The sequence below is a fragment of the Dendrobates tinctorius genome, unplaced genomic scaffold, assembly GCF_039654945.1.
Source record: "Dendrobates tinctorius isolate UK_male_01 unplaced genomic scaffold, ASM3965494v1 ptg000011l, whole genome shotgun sequence".
NCBI lineage: Eukaryota > Metazoa > Chordata > Amphibia > Anura > Dendrobatidae > Dendrobates > Dendrobates tinctorius.
In genome coordinates, this window is record NW_027361679.1 from 90,100,001 (window position 1) to 90,122,426 (window position 22,426).

Genomic DNA, 22,426 nt, shown 5'->3' on the forward strand with positions numbered 1-22,426 from the left:
AGCAAAATGTTGCCTCCAACATGATACACTGTGGGTATGATTTTCTGTGATGTGCAGTGTTGGCTTTGTACCAAAAATACCTTCTTGGAATTATGGTCAAAAGTTCAACCCTGGTCTCATAAGGCCATAACACGTTTTCCCAAATGCTTTTAGCAGATTATGTAGGCTTTGGCAAAACATAGCCAGACTTGGATGTCTTTCCACCCTAACTCACAGATTAGACATATGAATAATATGGGAAATTGTTTACACATGCAACAGACAACTATTACTTGCTAGAAATACTTGCAGCTCCTTTAATTTTACTGTAGGCCTCTTCCCTGTCAGTGTGCATTGTAAAGGGATAACACGGAGAGCAGAGGCCAGCTCTGCCACCCAAAAGTGACATCTCTGGTTTTCTCTCCTTACAATACACACTAACAGTGCACGGTCTTGCTGGTTCATCACTTCTCAGAGCCAACAAAGGAGCACACTGTTACTGCGCATTGAAAGTAATATCACACAGTGACAAGGTAGCTTGTACTGAGCATACGTTGGTATTGGCAACCAATGCATATTCAGTAGAGCACAGGCTAGCTCAACCCCTAAAACAGTCACCAATGTTGATTTTCCAGGGTGGGGACAGAGGCTGCGGCAGTGACCAAAGCCCCTGCTGCCTGTTGATGTCCCTTTTGAGTAACCCAGCATACACTAGGGATTCTGAAACAAAATCAGACCGGAAGTAGGAAGAAAAAAAACCCAAAAACATTAGAGAGAATGGAGAGGGAATAAGGAATTTTTAATGAATAAGGTATATTAGAAACTGGATCAGATTATTACATTAAATAAACAGACATTTAGGCTATGTGCACACGGTGCGGATCCTCCCACGTGGATTTTACTAAATCCGCAGGTAAAATGACCTGCATTTTTCCTGCGAATTTAGTGCATTTTTTGTGCGGTTTTACTGCCGTATTCCACTGCGGTTTTCCACCTGCGGATTTGTAGAATGGAGCAGATGGAAAACTGCAGCAAAACCGCACAAAAGAAGTGACATGCTGCTTTTTTTATTCCGCACGAAATCTGGCCGGAAAAATCCGCAGCATGTGCACAGCGATTTTTTTTTTACATAGCCAATAATGGTACTGTACATCACCTGCAGTTCTGCTGCGGATCCGCAGGGCCAAATCCGCTGCGGATCTGCAGCAGAATCCGCACCGTGTGCACAGAGCCTTAATATCATACATAAGCATTACCATCTATTTCTATGTGCATTACTTCACTGGGAATTTTAGTTTATGATATCCATGGATCTAGGTATTTTTTCCTTGCACATACTCTAAGGGCATTAGAGCAGGCATACTTATATGATTGGTTGGCAATTCAGCACAGCTACTCAAATTTTGTAGAAAATAAGAAAAATATATGATTGGATAATTTTTTTTTTTACAAACAATGTAAAAAAATAAGCAAATAAAAACAATTTAGGAATCCTTATAACAAGCAAACAAATTGTGTGATCTGAAATCAATGGACACCAAGGTGATTATGCTGAACTGGGTGCCAAACTTAACTTTTGCACTAGCACCCATGAGCCTTCGGGTACATTTTGGAAATCCTGTGGTGCCATTGATATGGAAATTCCCTATGCAGAGGGTTGCTGCCTGGGTTCATGCAGAGAAGATCTGTGTCTTTTTTGCATATATCTCTTTTTGTAAGCACAATAAACATTGATCACAAGCTCTTAGCAGTGATCTGCATAGGGGAACTGCAGGGAACACATAGATCGTGTATTCTCTGCCAAAATGAAATCGACAGAGTAAAATAAAGAAAAAATAAAACAAAGAAAATCCTAAAATGCTCTAAACTTTTTAAAAAGTAAAAACAGCATGTCTGTCTGGTCCATCATAGCTCTATCTGCTCTTGTGCCTTCTGTATTTGGATGACATTTCACCATATGCAGACGCTTGGCTAAATGTCCCATGCACACTGTAAAATTTTGCCATGGTCCTATGTACTCACTTCCCGGCTGAAAAGTGGCGGCGTAATGACAGTTGCAGCAGCTTTCAAATGGATTATAAAAAATAAGTGTAAATTGATTTGTTATTGATAATGGCTATTTGTATAAGTGTTATACGAAAATCTTCAATGTACATAAAAGCCACGAATCCTCAAGGACAGACACTTTTTTTTTTACATTTTTTTAAACCAAGTTTTAATTGGTTTGGTGATCAGTACACAGACACTATGAACAATCTGTACTTTTTTTAACCTTTAAACTCTAGTAGAATGGAAATCTAGGAATAAAAACATGAATGAAAGTGAGAAATCAGAAGCCATAAAAACTAGCGGCTTTTGCAACTTTGAGGCTATGTGCCCACGTAGCGCTTTAAAACGCTCACTAAAAACCGGACTCCTTCCCAGAAATCGCACGTTTTTTTCCGCGCGATTTCGCCGCGATTTTACCGCGATTATGATTGCAATTTTGCCGCAATTTTCGCGTGCAATATTCAAGCACTTTCCAAGCGATTTGAAGCATCGCTTGGAAAGTGATTGACAGGTTGGTCACACTCGTCAAACATAGTGTTTGACAAGTGTGACCAGGTTTTTACTATTGAGGCCGCCTATGCGGCCTCAATAGTAAAAGATAGAATGTTAAAATGCGAAAAAAAAAAAATAAAAAATTGGGGTATATTTACCTTCCGGCGTCCCGCGCTGCCATCCCGGGCCTCAGCGTTCCCAGTAATGCCTTGCGAGACCTGTGATGACGTTGGTCTCGCGTTACTATAGCGATCTCGCGAGACCGCTAGAGTCACGCGAGACTACGTCATTACAGGACCTTGCCACAAGGCATTACTGGGAACGCTTAGGCTGGGAATGCAGCGCGGGACGCCGGAAGGTAAATATACCCCGATTTTTTATTTTTTATTCTTTTTTTACAGGGGTATGGTACCCAGGGCCTGGAGGACAGTCTCCTCTCCTCCACACCGTGGGTACCAACCGCGCATGAGACGCTTAACTTCCCGCATGGTGGGCATAGCCACATGCGGGAAGTAAGCGATTCTCATGCATTCCTATGGGTGCGGAATCGCGGCAATTGTTTGCGATTCCGCACAAAATAATGAGCATGCTGCGATTTTTTCTGCGATGCGATTCCGCCGCGGAAAAAAGGGCAGCATTAGCACAGCATGTGCGGAATGCCATAGGAATGCATGGGGGGCGTTCTGTACACGACTTTTAAACGTTTTTGCAGCGTTTTTGCGCCGAAAATCGCGGCAAAAACGCTTAAAAATCGCTACGTGGGCACATAGCCTAAATCTCAAAAATAAAAGTTGTTCTTGTAAAAAAAGAAAAAAAAACAGAGCACCCCCCCTCGTACCAGTATCTTCAACTCGTTAGCTTAAACCTCCCCCCCCCCAAATTCTCTGAAAAGCGGGGGAGATGGTAGAGAAAGTTCTTAAGAAATGAAAAAATAAAAGATAATGCTGCTACCCTGGGGAGTGAAGTGGTTGACAAAATTTAACCGCTTTTTATTTAAATTTTAAAGTTCTTTTTTCGTAACTTCCCAGTACTTCACATCACACTCACTACACACTCTGAAGGTTTTCAAATAGATTCACAGCACTTTTACATAGTTACTGAAAATAAAATACCACTACCCAAAAAATATAGGAAAAATATGGTAACATCACAGATAAGTACACAATTTTTTTTAGCGGGAAATCCAACACCAGGGGGATTTTTTTATTAGATTGTAAAAATTGTATGCAAGACAATACGGGTACAGAGAACAGGTAAAATGTTAAAGACATTAAAAAAAAAAAAATATCCCATCCATATAGACCAGTATGGGAACACTGGGCATTGCCATCCCCACGCCATGTCAGGCAATCCGCTAAGAAAAGTAGTAGAAGGCATTAGATCAGAAAATAAGGGGAAAAAAAATAAAAATTTAAGGGGTTTTGTTGTTCACGCATTTAACTGTCTAGAAGGAATTGAAGCTCCGCTCCGCTACAATTTGCATGACCGATCACAGTATAGAATGGGCAGAACATGTCAAACACTGCATAAAAAAAATAACACAACTCAAGAAACAAATACAGGGTGGGATCCCCTCCTATTTTAAAAGTGTGTTTTCTAGAATTAAACTACTAAAAAACTTACATTTACAAAATAGCTGATAAAAATATTCCTCTGAATGATACAAGGGAGAAACAGGAACCACTGATAAAAGACTTAGAACAGATGTAGGTTATTCAGATTTGGAATCCTTGTCTCCATCGGATGCTGGGGCCTCGTTGCTTTTTGTCTCTCCATTTTCAGATGGCAGGTCCTCCTTAGCGTCTTCTTTGTTAGCTCCTTCAGTCTGTTTGCCTTTTGCTCCCTTCTTTCCCTTTGCTGGAACTTTTTTGTCCTTCTCCTTTACTGCTGCCTTTTTTTTTTTTGGCTTTGGTTCGGCTTTTGGTGGAGCGTGTTTAGCCGACAACCGTGCCGACCTCCTCTTGGGCTCATCCTTGGCATCTCCAGCATCGGCAGCATTAACCTTTCTCTTAGACATCGCTCCTGCTCTGTGCTAGAAGAAAGATGCTAAAAATAAAAAAATAATCCCTCCAAGAGTACAGAACGTCCAGTGAGAGGCGGCGGCAGTAACAGCCGAGCTGTGTGTCCGCGGCGCTGAAGTCCCCGCTCTCCTCCTGCAGATGGAGTCCTCACAAATAACTAGCTGGCCACACAGCGCTCGCAAGCTGTTAATATGCCCTGCCAGGAGAACTATTCAAATCGGCTCGAATCCCTCCGCCTCTTTATCTATCAGGACAGACACATTTCTATACCCGGTTTCCAGTTGTTTAGCTACTAAAGCTTCAAATCTGTCTGGTGCACCAATCACTACCATACAACTGAATCTATGATCAGGATCTGAGATTGCAGAAATAATACTTATGGACAGCAAGATTTGAGTGATGTCACGGTTCTGAGATTCTGATAAAGGGCGTGACATGCACTGAAGACAACCATATGAACAGAAAAAACCCTTACAAAAATACATTTTATTGGTAAACGTTACAAAATACCACAATGGCCTTAATAAAATGATGGGTTATCTCACCCTTAAGATAAGTAATTTTGGGGCATTTTTGCACATTGACCCATATTTGACATAACCTAGATGATTACACTGTGTTTTTTAGGGCTATGTATACCTTTTTGATTATGGTTATTACTACACTTTTGTGGTTGGTCTAGTTAGCATTCTGGTGGCCTTACAATAAGTCTCTCTGGTCTAAAAAGCTGTAGTCCACTTCTGTATGGATAAGACACACTCTATGATCGCTTATGATGTTAATATATGTACAGCAACGCCGGACTGGTAACTCATGTAAATAATGTGGCTTGATCTGGCTAGTCGCATGTATTGTTTCATCCTTTTGTTAAAACAATAAAAAGATGTTTAAAACAAAACAAGACATACTCTATGATCCACCATTATCAGGTTACAACTGACCACTGTCTTACTCAGATGTTTCACAGAGACATACATTCTTCTTGACTAGAGAGCTGATAGACACACACTACTTGGGACATTGAGCCATATTCCCTCACGGCTCTCTGTGCATTAGACAAACAGCATATGTCCTAGGTGGTTTATATAATCCTTGCACTATAGCACTTTATATTGGGTGTTGGTGGTGGCTGGCTTGGGGGTCCTTTTGAGGGTCAGACAAGGTTAACCGACGTGGAGCCGGAGCGTCATGTCGAATATTTAGGGTGCAACATTCGCTGGCAGGAAGGGCTATTTAGGGTGGACAATTTCTATCTCCATTAGGTCTTTTCCACAAACCTAGTATTTTTCCAAAATTTATTTTATCCGGAAAAATACATTTAACTTGGGATTTTTTCCTTTTTACCCCGAACTGATTGCACAGGTCTACAAAAAAATATTTTTTTGTAATCGGCACTGGTGACTTTGTACTTTTCTGAATCATCTTTTAGTCCTGATTTCAAAAAAATGTATATAGTTTTTCTATAGCACAAATAGTTTCCATAGAGCAGCATCATTATTATAAGGTATAGGAAATATACTGGCGACATTAAGAAAACAGTAATCTTCATATCAGAAAAAATGCTTCACCTTACAAAACAGTTTTTATTGAGCCAAAATAATTTCACATGCAAAATAGAAACCAAAATATGAGCAGAAATTGCTTGACATTAGACTGACATTGATACGATTTTTCAGGGTTGTCCCTATATAACATCCAACAGTAATCTGCCATCATTGAGTCATTCCAAAAACTCTGATAGCGGTGTTCCATTACTTTAATGTCTGGGTGAAACCGCTCGCCTTGTTCATCGCTTACATCCCCAAGATTTTGAGGGAAGAAATCTAAATGTGAATGCAAAAAGTGCATTTTCAGAGACATGCAACATCCAAGACACCGGTATGCATTTAGCAGGTCCTCAACACCTTCAACATATTCTGGAGATTTTTGTTTCATCTCTCATAAGCTCTCTGATCTGAGGACCAACAAATACCCCTTCCTTCAGTTTTGCTGGTGAAATGCTGGAGAATTTCTGTGAAATGTACTGGAACCCTTGTGAATTTGTCTTTGCCATGGCTTTCACAAAGTTTTTAATCAATCCTAACTTTATATCTAGTGGAGGAAGAAAGATTTTTGTTGGAGCAACTAAAGGATTATGCTGAACATTGTCTCTACCTGGAGCTTAGATGTTTCTCTGTCCCCAATCATGACGAGCATAATGCTCTACTGTATTTCTACTGTCCCATAAACACATGAAGCAACAATATTTTGTGAAACCTCCTTGCATTCTCACTAGCAGGCCAATCACTTTCAAATCTCCACAGATATTCCATTGATGATGCTTATATTGTATAGCAGCCAAAACAACTGACAGATTTTCATGACTTTCCTTTAGATGACGCGAGTGAGCAATAGGGATTGATGGTTTCCAATGTGGAGCAACACTGCTTTCAAACTTTTCTGGGACGAGTCAATAAACAATCGCCAATCTGCAACAAAATACTCTTGATTCAGTTCTCCAAAGAGGCCATTCACATTGTTATATTTATAATCTGGGTATAATCTATCTCTGACCCTGCTACACCTTTCTACATTATTATTTTATTAGGGCAATTTTGGTATTTTGTAACGTATACCAATAAAAGTTATTTTTTAAGGTTTTATGGCAGAACTCATATGGTTGTCTTCTCTTCTACCCTTGTTTACATTGCTTTGGCTTTCTTGCAATAAGCATTGCCCAAAACTGTTATAACATATGAAAATTAGTACAAAATAAAGACAAAATGTATCTTTGGGACCATTTGGTAGATTAAAAAAAAAAACACAAAATACTAAAAGGAGCAGCAGGAGTAAAGTAAGATAGAAAAAAAAATGAACACCTTTGACCTGGTCTTAAAAACATGTTATGAAACAGTCTCCAATCGCCTATAATTGGGAATTTCAATCTCATAATTAGGTTTCATTATTATTTTACATTTTATATTGCAATTACACATGAGTAATTACATTTGTACTCTTCAGGGTTCTTTACACCACCATAAAACATTCTTCTTATTTTTTCTTAGGACATAGCTGCTTTTAGTAGGAGACGGCAATGTATTTGAAAACGCTTAGAAACAGATATACTGTATATGTAGATATATATATATATATACCTTCTCAAAGTAGTTGAACTCCATTGCTATCTCTCTGAAGAAGAAATACACATGATCCTTCCATTCCACAGCATTGACAAAATATGGATCTAGGCAAGAAAAAAAGCCAAAGAAAGGAAAGAGGTCATTATTCAACCATTTCAACAGTCCCAGACAGAGCGTGGAATTGGCTTACCTAAGCAATACCAAATTTAGTAAAAGATTTACGTTGCATTCGGAAAAAGAATTAACTAATTAAAGCCACAGCCCAGTTTTATAAATGAAGCAGTTACTCATTATTATGTCCAGTATCCTATTTTGCACTAATCTCTGCAGAACAGAAGATGAGAACGAGACTGCAGTAATTTGACAGGCTTATAATTCCCCGCAACACAATGACTTTTCAATTCAGTGCGTGTGCCAGAATATTCTTACCAAACATGGTATGAAAAGACCCTTACATTCTTGCTACAAGAGAGAAATGCCAAATTAAAACAAACAATTGCTTTCAGTTGAAAAGAGAGGGTGCTAAAAGTTTATGAGGAATGAGAAGCAGAGTAAGAAAACAGTCAGAGGGAGACAAGACAGGCAAATATGATACAGTTCTTGCGTTATTTAGATTATGGCAGAGCTGGATTCACAGCCACCCAGCTCAGTATTGCAGAATAATTTCTCCATGCTACTTCTACTTCTGGACATGTGATAATCAGATAAAGCTCTTTGATTCTCTGTATATTGCTGGCAGCTGAATGAGTCAACTGAGAATCCGTCAGTCAACTTGTTTTTATGGAGAATCTTGTCTTTTCCTGAGCTCCTCTCAGTTGATTTATGAACTCAAAGTTCAGCTAAGTTTTCATGTGGTCTGTTGTCATACATCAGCACAGTCGAGTTCAGAAAGAAGAAAAGATTTACCCTCCCACGCAGAACGAGCCGACTGACAGATCCTTAAGTAATTTATTCTACAGCCAGCAATAGACAGTATAACACAGAAGCAATAGAAGGTAAACGGTCTAAAATTATTAATGAAGCCCTATAGCAAAAAAATTAACTTTAGCCGAAATTACATGTATTTAAAGAGAGCCTGTCAGCACAATTTTGTAACGTAAAGTAAAGGCGCTGTAATACTGATTAGATTGATACTGTTGGTGAAGAAAACCACTGTGTGGTTATCCTTTAGTCACCATTTGAAGTTTTCTGCCAATTAGATTTTGGTGCAGTGGGGCTGGACTGTGCACCGGCTCTTCTCCTTCCTTTCTGTGATTCCTCAGCCCCTTGGCCTGCCTCTGCTCTTCGAATGACGGCTCACTGCTTTTTAAGTGACTGCCGCCCCTCTTTGATAATTAGATTTCACACAGAGGAGGCAGGTCACTAAAAAAGCATTTGATTCGTTGATTATATGACAATAGAGTGGCCATTCATTGCATACTGTATATACATGTAATGAGTAACAATCTAAAAAAAAAAATTCTACTAACCCTTAAACCATTTGGAGTCATGTTTAACACTTCGTAGAGTTGGTAGATGACCGAGACTGCGATACACAACAGCATCAATTGCAAGGAAATCCGTCACTGTAGCTGTAAAGAGCATCCCATCTGATTGTGCAAGATAAAAAAGTATTAAAAATGCATTTTCTCTAAATATAAGGACCTATCCAGCAGTCTCGGTTTATCCTGTGTGATGTATATACAGCAGCCTCAATGTCTCTTATGTGAGGTATATACAGCAGTCGTTTTCTCTTATGTGATGTATATATAGGAGTCTCAATGCATCCGATGTGATGTATTTGCAACAGCCTCAGTGTCTCCTATGTGATAAATAAACAGATGCTTTGAGGTCTCCTATGTGATGTATATGCAACATTCTCACCATCTCTTATGTGATGTATGAAGCAGCGTCAGTGTCTCCTATGTGATGGACATACAGAAGTCTCAGTGTATCCTTTATGATGTATATACAGCAGTCTCAGTGTCTCATATGTGATGTATAAACAGCAGTCTCAGTGTCTTCTATGTGATGTACTTTACATTTGAGCAAAATCAATACATTTAATCACTGCCTAGTAGCTCTACATCTCAGGACATAATTCTAAACCTTTCTGGTTATACTCCTGGTGGTCTGAACATGCTAAGGCTGGTTTCACATTAGCGCTTTTTAAGCGCACGCACGGCCGGGGGTAGCTCCGCCCCCGAGCCGGCTCTCTGCCCGGCGTGCCCGCCCCTTGCTTGTAGCGCCGCCTCCTAGCGCACAGCGGCGCCTGCGATCGGCGCACCCTATCTTTAGCATAGGATGCGCAGATCGTGCGCAGGCCGTGCGCTAGTTGCGCTTTGACCTGCGCTGCGCACTTTTGACGGTGCGCCGTGCGCGCCAAAATCCGAAAAGTTTGATTTTGGCGCGCACGGCGCACCGTCAAAAGTGCGCAGCGCAGGTCAAAGCGCAACTAGCGCACGGCCTGCGCACGATCTGCGCACCCTATGCTAAAGATAGGGTGCGCCGATCGCAGGCGCCGCTGTGCGCTAGAAGGCGGCGCTACAAGCAAGGGGCGGGCACGCCGGGCAGAGAGCCGGCTCGGGGGCGGAGCTACCCCCGGCCGTGCGTGCGCTTAAAAAGCGCTAATGTGAAACCAGCCTAAGTGGTGATCCCCTGCACCTTTTTAAGAAACCACAAAATACATCAGACAGGTCAGTTGCCAACAAATTTGTCTTCACTAAGCTCCCACCCCTTGTATATCCAATTAAATATTATATATATATATATATAGTATATACTATACTAATATAGTATTTACAAGGATTTTGACTATCTACACTGTGTTCCAAATTATTATGCAAATGATATTTTTCTATGATTTTCCTAAATAGTCAGTACAAATGACAGTCATTCTAATAAAAGTCATCACCCGTTAGAGTATACATCAAATTTTATTGAAGAAACCTCCCAATGATAGCAGTATAATCTCCAAAATGAATAAAAACTCAAATTGCACTGTTCCAAATTATTAGGCACCGTAGAATTTCTAAACATTTGATCTGTTTTAAAGAACTGAAAATGTTCATTTGTGGAATTTGCAGCAGGAGAGGTCCGGCGCCTGCGCACTGCAGAGTTCTGCTCTGCCCTCAACAGGGCAGAGCAGTGCGCCTGCGCCGGAGCCATTTCAGGATGGGAGAAGAGGACGTCATCGCATGAAGAAGGGAGGCGCCGGACCGGACCGCAACACCCATCAGACCGGACCGCCCACCTCGGTGAGTATAATATAACGTGTTTTTCTTCTCTTTCAGGTTACAACGGGGGCTTATCTACAGCATTACAGAATGCTGTAGATAAGCCCCTGATGTCTATGCCGGCAGCTAATAGGGGATAAAAAGGGTGACAGATTCCCTTTAAATTATTTTGCAATTCTACCTATCCTATATGCATAGTTTGGTCGATGTTCTTTGACTCCCACAAATGGATATGACATTATAGAATTGCATGTACAGTATATAAATCTTATTATATTCATTCCCACTATTCATTAATTATATATAGCCTTGGCACGTGATACCTTATCACGCAACACCCCATAATCTTTTTATGAGCTGTTCATGTGTTAATAAAATTTGCTGTATAGGAAGATTTAGTAACTGTTGCCAACAAATTTGCCTCCACTAAGCTCCCTCCCCCTTTTATAGCCAATTTAATATACCACCAGCTGGGGACTTTGTCAAAATCCCTGTAAATACTATAGGGATTCTAGCTATAAATGGAGATAGATTCGATTCATTATTTTAACCAAGGTAGAAGGGCACATTAATGGCATGGAAGATGGTGTTTTTGTTCCTGATGACCACAGCTCTTAACTCATGGTTATAAATGCCGTCACCACTTTTGAAGTGTTGTCTAACTACCCTTTAGTTAGTGGTAATGACCAAGAAAAATATAAAATCCAACCAGATTATAGGTAGGAGAATCCTCTCAAATGCCTTTATTCTAATTCACAGGCATCACAATCTTAAAGTCTATGGACAACTTTTACATACATAAAATATTTTTCAAATGTTAGCATTTTCCTTTAACTAATCAAATTGTAATAAGTTTCATATATTTTCAGGCCCTCGAATGTACAGCTTGGACCAAAGTTTCAGATTTTTCTCTTGTGGGAGTATCTCTCTCAGTAATATAGGCTGGATGTAAGCTCCGTGTATACCCAAAGTTCTGTTGTCTTTATTATTTTATTTTATCAGCACAGCCTCTATCCTGCACTCATCTTCTCTTCATTTACTTTCCTACTTTTCTATTCCCTCTGACACCCTAAATATACTGTGTATGTATATATATATATATGCCCCTACATCATGCTGCTTTCAAATGGGGTACTAAAAATCTCGTGACAGATTCCCTTTCAAAATAAATTTAACACAAAAACCTGATTTGAACTATAGGTTCTTCTCCGATGATACAGTGGCTTGCAAAAGTATTCACACTCCTTGGCTTTTTACTTATTTTGTTGCATTACAACCTGTGTTTAAACATTTTTATAATCTGATTTGTGTGTGATGCATCAGCACTAAATGGGCTAAGCTGGTGAAAGTGAAGAGAGAACAATATAGGCATACAGTAAATTAAATTTATGGGATCAAAAAACTAAAAATTGGCATGTGATATGCATATGTAGTCAAACCCTTTTGCGAAGAAGCCCCTATCAATATCTAGTGCAAGCAATTCCTTTCATAAATCACATGATTACTGAAAGGAAGTCCACCTGTGTGCACTTTAAATGTTACATGGCCTGTCAGTATATACACGCCTTTTCTGAAGGGCCACAAAGGCTGCTACACCATTAAGCAAGAGGCAGGGCGGCTACACGGAATTTCGGGGCACCACACTGGCAAAATTTTCGAGCCCCCTTGAGACTCCAGTCAGGCTCCACCCCAGTTCTGCTTCCACACTTTGAACCTTCCACAGTCCCACCGCCCGCTCTTGGAAAAACTCATATTCTGCACTACATCCTCACCAATATTTTATTAACAGTTCCCATCACCAGATTATACATTTAGCCAGCAGCTTTTGTTTTGGCCAAAAGAATTTTTAACAAGGTGGACTTTTTGGCCGAGTGCTACTCTACTCTATCCCTTTAAACATTTCTTAAAATATCCAATACTCTTTTTTTGTATATTTTTCTTTTAGGGAATGAGTCACATATTTTTGGAATGACCATTAATACCACATACAAGGGACAAAAACCGTCACACCATGACCAGACCACATATTACCACCACATAGTGATTGAATAATAATACCACATACAAGGAACAAATAACTCCATAATGTGACCAGATCATATTACCATCACATAGAGGCCAAATAATAACACAGGGAGAAATACCGCAACACCATAACCAGATCACATACTACCACCACATATTGACAGAATACTACAATACTGCTCATTAATAAAAAACACAACACTAATGCCATTATACACAGGAGCTCTGTATATAATGTCAGTGTACAGGCAATATACAGTGATCACCAGTGACATTATACACAGGAGCTCTGTATACAGTGTCAGTGTACAGGTAATACAGTGATCACCAGTGACATTATACACAGGAGCTCTGTATATAGTGTCAGTGTATAGGTACATTATATACAGGAGCTCTGTATATAGTGTACAGTGAATAGGTAATTGATAGTGATGAGCTAGTATAATCGTTGCTCAGGTTTTCCCGAGCATGCTTGGGTGTCCTCTGAGTATTTTGGCCTGCTCGGAGATTTAGTTTGTGTCGACGCAGCTGCATGATTTGCATCTGCTGGACAGGCTGAATACATGTGAGAAATGCCTGTTTGTTAGCAAATCCCCACATGTAGCCAGGCTCTCTAGCAGCCGCAAATCATGCAGCTGCTTCGACACAAACTAAATCTCCGAGCACGCCAAAATACTCGGAGGGCACCCGAGCCTGCACCCACATTTAATATATAATTACCGTATATACTCGTGTATAAGCTGAGATTTTCAGCCCATTTTTTTGGGCTGAAAGTCCCCCTCTCGGCTTATACACGGGTCATATACCTGGGAGTCGGCGGGGGAGGGGGAGCGGGGGTGTCTGAGATTATACTTACCTGTCCTGCCGCGGTCTTTGCAGTATCGTTTCTCCACTCTCTCCCTTCATGTCTTCAGCAGTCACGAGGTACCGTTCATTACACTCATGAATATGCGCATATTCATGAGTGTAATGAGAGGTACCACATGACCACTGAAGACAGGAAGGGAGACAGTGGAGAAGCAAGGCTGCAGAGACCGCGGCAGGATAGGGGAGTATAGCGATATTCACCTGTCCCCCGGTCCATCGCTGCTCACCGCTGTCTCTGCTGCATCCTGTGTCAGTGACGTTTAGGCAGCAGGGGGTGCGGTGATGTGGTTATTGTGTGCCGCCCCTCTGCTGGCTGAATAGTCACTGACACAAGAAGCGGCAGACAGCGGCGATGGACCCAGGAGAGGTGAGTATGGCATTTTTTTTGCAGCATATGGGGGCATATTCTATGGAGCAGCATATGGGGGCATAGTCTATGGAGCAGCATATGGGGCATATTCTATGAGGCAGCATATGAGGGCATATTCTATGGGGCAGCATATTGGGGCATATTCTATGGGGCAGCATATGGGGGCATAGTCTATGGGGCAGCATATGGGGGCATAAACTATGGAGAAGCATATGGGGGCATAATCTATTGAGCAGCATATGGGGGCATAAACTATGGAGAAGCATATGGGGGCATAATCTATGGAGCAGCATATGGGGGCATATTCTATGGAGCAGCATATGGGGGCATATTCTGTGGAGCAGCATATGGGGGCATAGTCTATGGATTCCTCGGCTTATACACAAGTCAATAAGTTTTTTCAGTTTTTTGTGGCAAAATTGGGGGGTCGGCCAGCTTATACACGGGTCAGCTTATACACGAGTATATACATTAGTTATTATGCAATACACCATTCCAAATGTAAATTATAATCCACCACTGTGCCCCCACAACTACCGAATAAATAGCCATTTTCCTCACCTAATAAATATATACATTAATTATCCCCTGTACTCTTCCCCCAATTCATTACCAGTTACTGAATCCTCAACACCCCCACTATGTACCTCCCGCTCCCTCAATTCATTATATTTACATGCCCCAATTCATTGTCATGCCTTCTCTCTCTCCCACACCTACCCTCCATTATCAACTGCTCTCCCCCACATTCAATACATCATTTACTCCCACCACCCTCAAAATTCATCATTATTTGCTCTCCCCAGGTCCTAATTTGCTCTCCCCATCCCCCACCTTCAATTCAATTACTGTCCCCTGTACCTCACTTCATCATTTGCAGTCCCCCTTCCCCCCACTTCATCATTTGCAGTCCCACTCCCCCTCACTTCAACATTTGTAGTCCCCCATTCTCCCCCCTACTTCATCATGTGCAGTCCCTTTCTGTTCATGTGCAGTCCCCCGTTCTCTCCTTCACATCATTTGCAGCCCCCGCTCCATCATTTGCAGCCCCCCTCCATCATTTGCAGACCCCTTCGTGTGCAGACCCCCCTCCATCATTGGCAGCCCCCTTCATCATGTACAGACCACTCTCCATCGTGTGCAGACAACCATCCATCATTGGCAGTCCCCCTTCATCATGTGCATATCACCCTCCATCATGTGCAGACCACCCTCCATCATTGGCAGTCCCCCTTCATCATGTGCAGACCACCCTCTATCGTGTGCAGATCACCCTCCATCATTGGCAGCCCCCCTTCATCCCTTCATCATGTGCAGACCACCCTTCATCATGTGCAGACCACCCTCCATCGTTGGCAGCCCCCCTTCATGTGAAGACCACCTACATCATTGGCAGCCCCCCTTCATCATGTGCAGACCACTTTCCATCATTAGCAGCCCCCCTTCATCATGTGCAGCTCCCCCCTCCATCATTGGCAGCCCCCCTTCATCATGTGCAGACCACCCTCCATCATTGGCAGCCCCCATCATCATGTGCACAACTCCCTCAATCAGCAGCCCCCCCTTCATCATATGCAGACTCCCTCCTCACCCATTTAATTCATGATATAACTGAAAAAAAAACATTTTTCATACTTACCTCATAAGCAATCCCCAGCAGACGCAGCTCCTCTTCTGGTCACAGTGTCCTCTCATGGTATCGACTAGATCGGAGTTGATTTTTTGAGGGAATGATGATACCGGAAGGAGCAGAGCCTCCTTCAGTCCAGCCGTCTAGATCGGAGTGGCTAAATTGAGAATCACCAAAAAATCAACTCTGATCTAGAAGCAACCGTCTTCATACATGTCCAAAAGTCCTGGGAGGGCATAGGGAGTCGGAGCTGCGGAGCCGTCAAGGTAAGATGGCCGTGCACAGCTCCCATAAATCTCTGGGGCCCCGGCGCTGACATGTGCTCCACAGGCCCACAGTGCACAGCACATTAGTGCAGGATGGGGCCCGATGAGCAGTACCGCAAGAGGCGAGGCCCTACGGGCCCCCTGTGTGCCGCTGGTCATCGGGCCCCATACAGCTGTAAGGGCAGTAATGCCCTGATGGCAGACCTGGCAAGAGACACCACTAACCAAACAATACCATGAAGACCAAGAGATCTCCAAACAAGTCAGCGACAGCATTGTTGAGAAGTACAAGTCAGGGTTGGGTTATAAAAAAAATAAAAGTCCGAGTTTCTGATGATCCCCTGCAGCACCATCAAATCCATTATCATCAAATGGAAAGAACATACAACCACAACAAACCTGTCAAGAGAGGGCCGCCCACCAATACGCTCAGCCCGGGCAAAGAGGGCATTAATCATAGAGGCAGCAAAAAGACCAAAGGAGCTGAAGAGTTCCCAAGCAGAGACTGGAATATATGTCCTTATGACCACAATAAGCCGTACACTCCATAGAGTTGGCCTTAATGGAAAAGTAGGCAGAAAAAAGCCTTTACTGACACAAACATAATTGTAAGACTCATTTTGCGTTTGCCAAAAGACATATGGGAGACTCTCCAAATGTATGGAGGAAGGTGCTGTGGAAAGATGAGACCAAAACTCACTTTTTGTCCACTAAGGTAAACGCTATGTCTGGCACCAAACCAATACAGCTTCTCACTCAAAGAACACCATCCCCACAGTCATATGTGGTGGCGCAGCATCATACTTTGGTGATATTTTTAACCAACAGGAAAAGTGGTCTGAGTCGAGAGAATGTGAAATAAAGGGATATTTTTGAGCTAAACCAGTTTTAGTCTGTCAGTGATTTGATACTAGGACAGAGGTTCACCTGCCAACAAGACAATGACCCAAAGCATACAACTAAAGCAACACTTGAGTGGTTGGAGGGAAATCATGTAAATGTTTTTTAGTGGCCTAGTCAAAGCCTAGACCTTAATCCAACTGAGAATCTGTGGTCAGACTTGAAGATCTACAAAGTACTGACTTTGGGGGGGTGAATAGTTATGAACAGGGACGCCATCAGGGCATTACTGCCCTTACTGGCATATGGGGCCCCCATGTTCTGCTCACCGGGCCCCAGGGGCAGGAGGATCCTGCCTGTGCAGTAATTGAACCGGCATCCGAGTCGCAGATTCAGTTAAACTCTATTGCCGTGCAGGCCCACATGGCAATAGTTAAAAGACGCCAGCCAACCACAGGCTGGCAGCTGACATCAATGTGCATGTTGCCTGCATATGACGTCATTGTCATTGGCTGGCGTGTCTGCATTCGAAATAGCTGGAGGGGACATCGCCGCTGGATCGCAGCCAGGTAAGGAGAAAGTGTGTGTTTTTTTATTATTGAAAGCGGCTAGCCGCAATATATTTGGGCAGCAGGATAGAAATACATGGACTTTGTGTCTCCATCCTGCCCCATCTGTCTCCATCCTCTCCCATGATCCTGAACCATGTGACATGGTGCAGGATCATGGGGCAGAATGGAGACAGATGGGGCAAGTTCATGGGGATGGAGACACATTGTGCAGGATCATGGGGCAGGATAGAGACACATGGTGCAAGATCACGAGGCAGGATGGAGACATATTGGGCAGGATGGATATGGTGGACACACATGGTGCAGGATCATGGGGCAGGATGGAGACAGATGGGACAGGAACATTAGGCAAGATGGAGACACATGGTGTAGGATCACGGGGCAGGATGGAGACACATGGTGCAGGATCATGGGGCAGGATCGAGACAGATGGGGTAGGATGGAGACACATTGGGCACGATGCATACGATTTTTGAGGATATTGTTTTCACTGGAGAAGGGGGTGTGTGTACTGTGCAGGGTGACACTGTCACCTTTTTTCTTCACCTGGTGTAGTGTAGAAGTTGGGAAAAAAATTAAGTAATCTGCTCTGCGAGCGGTTCTCTAGATAACTGTTATTTCCAGGAGAGACGAGTCCTGGCTGGACGAAGTGATGGCAGTCTGTGCTGGATGAAGTTGAAAAGCGAAGATGAAGGACTTCAACAAAAGACGTCAATGGTGAGTCAGTGTATTACCTGTACACTGATGCTATACACTATTTAGCATATACATAGCTCCAGTGTATAATGTCACTTGTGATCACTGTATTACCAGTACACTGACACTTCATACAGAGCTATTGTGTATGATGTCACCGGTGATCACTGTATTACCTGTACATTATACAATATATACAGAGCTCCTGTGTATAATGTCACTGGTGATCCCAGTAAAACCTGTACACTATATACAGAGCTCCTGTGCATAATGTCACCGGTGATCACTGTATTACCTGTACACTATACACTATATACACAGAGCTCCTGTGTATAATGTCACCGGTGATCCCTCTATTACCTCTACACTATATTCAAAGCTCCTCTGTATAAGGCCACTGGTGATCACTCTATTACCTGTACACTATACACTATATACAGAGCTCCTGTGTATAATGTCACTGGTGATCACTGTATTACCTGTACAATGACACTACAGGTGCTTCTCACAAAATAACAATATTATCAAAAAGTTATTCTATTTAAGTTCTTCAATGCAAAAAGTGGAACTCATATATTATATAGAGTCGTTACAGAGTGATCTATTTCAAGTTTTTATTTCTGTTAATGATGATTAATTATGGCTTACAGCCAAAGGAAACCCAAAAGTCATTATCTCAGTAAATTAGAATACTTTATAACATCAGCTTGAAAAATGATTTCAAAATCCTAAACGTTGGTCTACTGAAATGTATGTTCAGTAAATGCACTCAATACTTGGTTGGGGGTCATTTTGCTTCAATTACTGCATCAATGCGGCGTGGCATGGAGGTGATCAGCCTGTGGCAATGCTGAGATGTTATAGAAGCCCAGGTTGCTTTGATAGCAGCCTTCAGCTTGTCTGCATTTTTGGGTATGGTGTCTCTCATCGTATTCTTGACAATACCAACCACAGTGATACTGTTGTTTTTATACCAGGTATTGATACTTTTGGCAGTGTGGACAGTTGCCAAGTCCTGCTGGAGAATTAAATTTCCATCTCCAAAAAGCTTGTCGGTAGAGGGAAGAATGAAGGGCTCTAAAATCTCCTGGTAGATGGCTGCACTGACTTTGGTCTTGATAAAACACAGTGGACCTACACCAGCAGATGACATGGCTCCCCAAACTATCACTGATTGTGGAAACTTCACACTAGACCTCAAGCTGCTTGGATTCTGTGCCTCTCCACTCTTCCTCCAGACTCTGGACCTTGATTTCCAAATGAAATGCAAAATTTACATTCATCTGAAAACAACACCTTGGATCACTGAGCAACAAGTCCAATTCTTTTTCTGCTTGGTCCAGGTAAGATGCTTCTGGGGTTGTCTATTGGTCATGAGTGGCTTGACACAAGGAATGCGACACTTGTAGTCCATGTTCTGAATACGTCTGTGCATGTTGGCTCTTGAAGCAATAACTCCAGCAGCAGTCCACTCCATGTGAATCTCCCCCACATTTTTGCATGGCCTTTTCTTAACAATCCTTTCAAGGCTGTGGTTATCCCAGTTGCTTGTGCACCTTTTTCTACCGCACTCTTCCCTTTCACTCAACTTTCTATTCGCATGCTTAGGGCGGCATGGTGGCTCAGTGGTTAGCACTGCAGTATTGAAGCACTGGGGTTCTGGGTTCAAATCCCACCAAGGACAACATCTGCAAGCAGTTTGTATGTTCTCCCCTTTGCTTGGGTTTCGTCCAGGTACTCCGGTTTCCTCCCACATTCCAAAGACATACTGATAAGGAATTTAGATTGTGAGCCCCATCAGGGAAAGTGTCAATAATGTTTGTAAAATGCTGTGGAATTAATGGCGCTATATAAATGAGTAAAATAAATAAATACAGCACTCTGTGAACAGATAGCTTCTTTAGCAATGACTTTTTGTGGCTTACCCTCCTTGTGGAGTGTGTCAATGACTGCCGTCTGGACATCTGTCAAGTCAGTAGTCTTCCCCATGATTGAGGAGCCTGCTGAAACAGACTAAGGGACCTTTTAAAACACTTAGGAAGCCTTTGAATGTGTTTTGTTAATTATTATAATTTAATGAGATAGTGACCTTTGGGTTTAAATTGGCTGTAAGCCATAATAATCAATATTAACAGAAATAAACACTTGAAATAGATACTCTTTTTGTAATAACGCTGTATAATATATGAATTTCACTTATTGTATTGAAGAACTGAAATAAATTAACTTTTTGATGATATTCTAATTTTGTGAGAAGCACCGGTATATACAGAGCTCCTATGTATAATGTCACTGGTGATCACTGTATTACTTGTGCACTGACACTATGTACAGAGCTGCTGTGTATAATGTTACTGGTAATCACTGTATTACCTATACACTATATACAGTGCTCCTGTGTATAATGGCAATTAGTAGTGTGTTTTTTTTTCATTAATGATCAGTATTGTAGTATTTGATCACTATGTGGTGTTAATATGTAGTCCAGCCATGGTGTGGCTGTATTTCTCTCTTGTACGTGGTAATATTCGGTCACTATGTGGTGGTAATATGTGGTCTGGTTACAGTGTGATTGTATTTGTCCGTTGTATGTGGTATTATAGGTCATTTAAAAAAAATGTATGTGACTCATTCCCTTAAAAAAAATAAATAAACGTATGCCTAAAAGACACTGGATATTTTAAGAAATGTTTAGAGTAGAGTAGTTTGGCGAAAACAAAATCTGCTGTCTATGTATGTGATATGGTGTTTGATGGGAACTGTTAATATCTGATTTGTGAGGGCGTGGTGCAGAAGTTGAATTTTTCCAAGAGTGAGCGGAGGGACTGTGTAAGGTTCGAGGGATGGGGGTAGAGCTGGGGTGGAGCCTGGGGTGAAGATTACAGTTACAGTGTTTTGTCCTATTTTGCTACTTTGTTGTTAGCTTCACAAAAATAAAAAATAACAAAATCAAATGTTCACAGTTGTAGGTATGTTCTTTACATGAACTGTTGCAAACCCTAAAAAAATGTGAAATTACAGGGTTGTGAGGTAGCAAAACACGAAAAATGCCAAGGAGGTGAATACTGTCGCAAGCCACTGTACACACGTCTAAGCAACGAGTTACTGGTAAAATTATATAAAAGTGAAAGTAATTTGGGGGGAGAGTAAGAGATTTAGTTTGTGTCATAGCAATATCATTGGCAAATTGACTTATATTCAGTTTCTCTGATACCAAGTATATTTCAATTATCTATAATTACTTAGGCCAAAGGTTCTATATCAACAGCATATCTAAGGGTCCTTGCTGATTCTTGAGAATGGGGCCCTGTTGGGGCCCTTCGATCTAAGCTCTATGGATCGGGAAGATGGCCACACATGCATGGAGCTGAAAATTTTGCCACACATGCATGAAAATTTCTGAGAGTGCGTGATATGCCTTAAATGTTACAGATGGGACAACCAATAGGTACTTATTTTAGCAATTTGCAGTTTATACAGGCATTTCTAACAATGATAAATATAACCTATACAATATTTCAATAAAATGTAAAATTTCCATAAAAATTTTTTTTCGGCACACACAGGATAAATATTGATTTATAACTCTCTAATTTTCCTGATGTCTTTACCTCACCTGCAAACAAAGCCACATTTCCATGTTTTGGGTCATATGGACAACGTGCCATTCCATTTATTATATCTCCTACTTGTTCGAGCAAATCAAACTGAAGAAAAAAGATGTGAAAACATTTCCATTTTTCATTAAAAGAAAAACATTTCAGAGAAATCTAATTGGCCTATTATAATTTCAAATTATATTTTGACCATATTTTCTATTTGTGTTTGAATATGATCACTAAATAGAGGAACCATATCATTTTATGAAATAAGATATACTGTAGCTCTTAGACTCTTAGTAATAATACACACAGCATATCCTTATGCATAAAAACAGTAAATCAGGCTTGATGCTATTAATCGATAGGCTCTCCATGTGACACCTTATAGTGTCTCTTAGAAGTGTCACCCATAAGCAATGTCTCCATAATACACTTTGTCATTGAGTAATTAATGCTCAAAACTAAACAGTTATATATAAATTGGGAGTCACAAGGAGGTATCAATTAGAACCATAAACTCCTAAGGGCGCCAAATTCAAAATCAATATCTCATTAATTTGTGCATGAAGCCTTAAAGGGGTTTTCCCATAAAATAAATTTTATTCAATAAATCATGGAATAAAAAATAAGTTCCACAATTGGATGTGATTAAATAAAATGTTCCTGCGCAGAGATAATCTTAT

The 22,426-nt window shown here is 41.4% G+C and overlaps 1 protein-coding gene across 2 annotated transcripts in view; it reads right to left on the reverse strand.

Moving 5' to 3' along the window:
- The window catches only part of LOC141048735 (semaphorin-6B-like), a 97,674-nt gene that overhangs the window by 13,837 nt on the left and 61,411 nt on the right, over positions 1–22,426 (reverse strand). The window contains exons 7-10 of one of the 2 annotated variants that reach the window (XM_073544661.1): positions 21,758–21,848; positions 9,130–9,249; positions 7,676–7,764; positions 3,493–4,552 (exon numbers count right to left, since the gene is read on the reverse strand). In XM_073544661.1, the coding sequence (XP_073400762.1) occupies positions 4,232–4,552; positions 7,676–7,764; positions 9,130–9,249; positions 21,758–21,848 (621 nt within the window). In that variant the 3' untranslated portion in view covers positions 3,493–4,231. Of the gene's footprint in view, positions 1–3,492; positions 4,553–7,675; positions 7,765–9,129; positions 9,250–21,757; positions 21,849–22,426 lie in introns of those variants that run through there. The other variant, XM_073544671.1, reaches the window with a different exon arrangement.